Here is a 5,142-nt window from a genome sequence, read left to right as displayed (position 1 = left end):
TTCAGGAGTCCGAAGAAATGAGGACACAGGTTAGAGGGTCATATATTTTTGAAAATACACATTTCAACAAATAATCATACATTTATGATTCCTTTCCAGTGGATATTGACTTGTATTTACAAATTTGGTTTCATGATGGTTGGTGGGTATCAAAATGCTCACTGCATGTGACCAATAGCCATGTGTGATATGATAAGACATTTTTTTTCATTAAAAAACATATTATATAAAGCAGCAAAAGACCAAAGATTACTCTACTTTTTAACCCGGGGGGGTTAGACCCTCTTTAGTCTGAAATGAGAGCAGAGGATCTCTCGCTGTGCAGTTCTCTAGCAGACCTCTAATCCCTGAAAAATGATCTATCTGTGGGTAGAATGGTGAGGGGGGGCCAACACACACCCCTGATGCACCCCAAGCCCCCCAGGACCCCTTCTTTCTCAGCCCTTATCTGGCAGACAGCTCCACCAGGCCTGCCCCATGTGAGAGGGGGGTGGGTGGGGGGGTAGAGAGAGAGGGGGTCCAATCCTCCAGCCTCCACTACAGCAATAATCGCCAGACGTGTCTGCTCAGGGATTTCGGCAGGGCCTGAAGTAGGTCGCCCACTGATTGGGTTGTTGTCATTTTGTGTGCGGCCGTGTGTGCGGCCGTGCCAGGGCTAACGTCAGTAGTATTTGTCAAAGTGAATATGTCTGACATCCAGACACTGCGCTGGCCCGGAGTCTAATGCAATGTGCTTGTGGAAGCAGATGATGAACAAGCAATAATAGAGAGAGAGCGATTTAGAACATACCACCGTGCATTTGTTCCATTTTGCCGCTTTATAATAAGTATACTTAACACAGCAAAAAAAGATACATACAGTATATATGACACGAGAGGGGTTTGGATTAAAGCCCAAAAATATTGGAACATCCAAGAAAGTGCAAGGTTGCAGTTCAGTTGTCAGACTGCTAACCAGCAGTATGTATTACACCAAGACTGTATATATATCATATTTGGAATGGATGTCTACTAAATGCTGTTTGGGGATTTCTCAATTGGTGTATTGATGCACTAGCTCTGTCTGTCAGAATGACCAGACACACTCTGCACAGAACTTTAATGGTTCTGCCCACTCACATAATGATAGTTCATTTTAATGGACCCTTTTCCAGGCTAGCAATAATGACATAGCTAATGTCAGACTAGGACATCATGCTCATTTTTTCGTTCCACTTCAAACTTGACATTCAAATCCATAGATTCTGCATCACAGCTTCTCTCGTATCCCCTATAGGCTACGCATCAACTGGAATGCTTTATCTGAAAGCCCATCAAATGTATGGGTTCTCAGAAATGCTGAGAAGGAAAATATCACCTGCATCAGTATCTGTGGAAAAGGTCTGGTCTGTCTTTATAAATCAATTCATTACTTTATCTATTTCTGCTTCGCATATCAATTTATCAACTTATCTATTTATGATACAATTAATTTATTTATTGTATTTTGCAGACATGTTGCAGTCACTATACATTTTGACAGGGAAACATACTGCAAATATACAGCTTGACTTTAAACTGAACTTTTACCTTTTAACGCTGATAGTGTGTAGGCACGATTCAACATGCACACTTCTATAACCCACACAGTTTACTGGTCAACAGATTCATAACACAGAGCACTTCTCAGTTATGTAACTGTGATTTAAACATGCAGACAGACACCGTCTTGCAGGATACACTCCAAGCTTCTTTAAAACTGCACTTAACATTTTAAACATTTAACGCCCCCTCGTTTAACATTTCAACTCCCTCGCTCAGTTTCCCTGTTCTGTCACTGTGCCTGTGCCTCACTGTATGGAGACTTTCTGCTCTTACACACACAGACACACACACACACAGACAGACTGAGCCGCTGCACGGAGTGGTGGGTGGAGGGGGAGGAGTTTGTGCCAGAGGAGGTTGAGCTGTCTACTGGGAGGTTTATAGAGTAGCAGACAGGGGGGCAGTCCCTACAAAGAGGGAATAGGTTAGAGAGAACAGTAGACAAGGAACGAGAGTAGAGAGAGAGAGAGAGAGACAGAGAGAGACAAACAGACAGACAAAGACAGAGACTCAAAGAGAGTCTGCATGTAGCCAGCCTGGGACAGCTTGGTACTGTAGAAACAGCCAGACGTTCAACTCTAGCACTAATTTCCTCTCTGCTCCACAGCAAGCCCACCTGGTTCAGCTCAACACTGCATCATCAGAACCAGCCCATTCTCTACATATGGAGAGGGAGCCGGCTTCTTTTCAGACACTCAGCATCTAGGTCCTGAGGCAAGGGTACTGAAGCAGAGTCCTACAGAATTTCTGGTGAGTGTTTTAGTGTTTGTCCTAGTGGTCACATTTCCAGCCAGTGATGGTAGTGGTGTTATTCATTAACTTGTGAGTAATGTTGGAGATGTTTTTTGTGCTCTGGGAATTGTATAGGATGTGTTAGTTTGCACCTCTAAAAGCAGATGGGTTATGGGCATCTTTTTTTTTATCTAAGGCTGCGTTTAGACAGGCAGCCCACTCTTGACCAATCAGATCAGCTCTGAAAAATATCTGATGTGATTGGTCAAAAGACCAATTAGTGAAAAAAGATCCGAACTGGGCTGCCTGTCTAAACGCAGCCTTCGTGTTACATATTGTACTGACCATACTGTATGTAACAATTGAAAAAGGAAAAACACAAGTGTAGATTTATGTGACATTTACAGTCATGCTGTCAGCTGAGCGATACCCTTGATGGTGATACTTATGGCTTGTCTTTTTCCTTTGGTGGTACAGGAAGAGGAAACGTTGCAGTAACAACTTAGAGTGTCTGTGTGATTATGGATGACTCCAGCCGTCAGTCTGAGTAGAGCATCATCCTCCATCATGGTACAGCAAAGGGGACACAAATACTTAGCAGTTATGGACAGTGATTTGAGTCAAGAGGTTTTCGTAGGACTGGGAGCAGATGAAGGGGAGGAGGTTTTTGGACCGTCGCCCTCCAACAAAGACCCCAACTGGTGCAAGACTCCCACGGGTCACATCAAGCGGCCCATGAATGCATTCATGGTCTGGTCGCAAATCGAGAGACGGAAGATCATGGAGCAGTGGCCAGATATGCATAACGCAGAGATCTCCAAACGCCTAGGCAAGCGCTGGAAACTCCTCCCCGACTACGAGAAGATCCCCTTCATCAAAGAAGCGGAGAGACTTCGGCTAAAGCACATGGCCGACTACCCCGACTACAAGTACCGGCCCCGGAAGAAGAGCAAGAGCTCCATGCCCGTGCGGGTCGGGGAAAAGGTCCCCCTGAAGACAGGCAAGTCCCACACGGGTGGTCGCGCATCCGGTTCCGCTTCCGCAACCTCCACAGCCACCAGCAAAGGGCTCAAGGTCCGAACGCCTTCCTCCAAACACAAAGCCAGCTTCCACGGCAATAAGTTCAAAGGTTACGACGAGGGCATCAGCGATGACGACACAGTGGATGTAGAGATGGCCAGTCAGGGAGCAAGCCAGCCAGGAGGGCAGAGGCCAGCCTTGGGCGTCTTCCACCACCAGCAGGCTGCCATGACCCCTGGGCAGCAGCAACCTCATCTCACAGCCCAGCTCAGAGTCAAATTGCCCACCACCACCTCCCACCAGCCCACCTCCACCCTCCCTGTGGGCCTCTCCTCTGGGTCTCCTGTACAGCAGAGCCTCCCAGAGTCGTCCCCCAGGGTGTCCTCTTCATCGGAGTCCCGTACGCCCCTCTCCTCCACCGGCCGCTCCTCCACCCCCACCTCCACCAGCTCCTCCTCATTCGTGTCGTCGGCCTCCTCCGACGAGGAGCTGGATGAGGAAATCTTGCATATCATCTCCAACGCCAACTTCGACAGCATGCCTATGGATTGCGCCACTCTGGACAAAGACTTTGATGCTGCGTTTCACACCAACTCAGGATCCCACTTCGATTTCCCTGACTACTGCACCCCAGAAGTGAATGAGATGATATCCGGGGACTTGCTGGTGCCCAGTATCTCTGACCTGGTGTTCAAGATCTACTGACCTTCATTCATAAAAGCCTATGGTTTTTTGCTTATATTATTTATTTTTCCCCACCCCGAGCTTGGACACTTCCTTTTTGTGTTCTCTCAATCAAGTCCGTAAGTGCTATTGCTTTTCTTTTCCCAGTATGCCACATCCTGATGGTCTGGTGTACAAACAGTGAAAGGTTTCTCACTCCAAGCCTTTTATCAAAGTTAAAATATTCAGGCACCGAACAGGAGACCAGGTACAAACAGCAGAGCAGACTCTGGACAGATATGTTCCTAGTAGAGGGATAAGAGTGCTTTCAACAGTAAACCTATTCAGTATTTATTGTTTTCAGTATTAACAGGAGCATGGAGCATTGCCATGTCTTTCACATGCATTTGTTGTATATGAAGCACCATTACAGAAATGTTTTGACATAATCAACCAGAATCAAGGCAACAACTGCAGATTCACATTTTCAAATTCACAAAGTAGCCTCATTCCGGATTTATTCATGTTATCAACAAATGATCTCTAAATATCAAAGGGTAAAAAGGGAGATCATGTGAGGCATAGTCCTTATGTTTCAGCTAATAGGAATCTGCAGCACTTGTCATCAGGCTTTTACAGTAGCATCAGTTAAAGTAGAGGCTCTCGCCAAGAGAGAAATCTGCTGCAGACAAGTGCCAAGGAGCCGTCCATAATTTATTTCATAATCTGTAATTAGATAACAGCACTTTCATTGCCTCGCTAATACTGCAGACTCCAAGACATGGAGTATTACGTAAACACAAGCCTTGTGTGTGTGCCTGATTCATTCCAGACAGTTGAGGCTGACCGTAGCGGTGGTTTGGTGGTTAGAGTGTGGGGCTGAGTAGTGGAGGGGGAACAGGAAGGGAGAGAGGGGAAGTGAAAGAGGGGCAGGGGGTCGGTGATGGGGGGTGAGGAGAAGCTTTTCTTTCAGGGAGCTGTACATCTGTCCGTGCAGGCAGCAGCCTTTGTGCCGGGGTCGGAGTGTGTGTATGTGTGAGTGAGTGTGTGTGTGTGTGTGTTTGAGCTCTATTGAGCAAGCGTCTGCCAGCCGGGGGAGTGGAGAGGGGGGTAGTGTATTCAGGGGGAGATGAGGACACGGCC

The 5,142-nt window shown here is 46.7% G+C and overlaps 1 protein-coding gene across 1 annotated transcript; it reads left to right on the top strand.

Moving 5' to 3' along the window:
- The first annotated feature begins 2,035 nt into the window (after positions 1 to 2,035).
- LOC120025723 (transcription factor SOX-11-like) lies at positions 2,036 to 4,871 on the top strand. Its single transcript, XM_038970312.1, has 2 exons — positions 2,036 to 2,334; positions 2,794 to 4,871. The coding sequence occupies exon 2, from the start codon at positions 2,842 to 2,844 to the stop codon at positions 4,039 to 4,041; it is 1,200 nt and encodes a 399-aa protein (XP_038826240.1). The 5' UTR covers positions 2,036 to 2,334; positions 2,794 to 2,841; the 3' UTR covers positions 4,042 to 4,871.
- Positions 4,872 to 5,142: the final 271 nt, after the last annotated feature.

Source organism: Salvelinus namaycush, chromosome 2, assembly GCF_016432855.1.
Source record: "Salvelinus namaycush isolate Seneca chromosome 2, SaNama_1.0, whole genome shotgun sequence".
NCBI classification, from domain to species: Eukaryota; Metazoa; Chordata; class Actinopteri; order Salmoniformes; family Salmonidae; genus Salvelinus; species Salvelinus namaycush.
The sequence above is the reverse complement of the archived record's forward strand: the minus strand, read 5'-3'. Positions and strand labels throughout refer to the sequence as shown.

Bases quoted from the DNA above. Each gene is read 5' to 3' on its own strand.
- LOC120025723 (XM_038970312.1), top strand. From the start codon at position 2,842: ATGACTCCAGCCGTCAGTCTGAGTAGAGCATCATCCTCCATCATGGTA.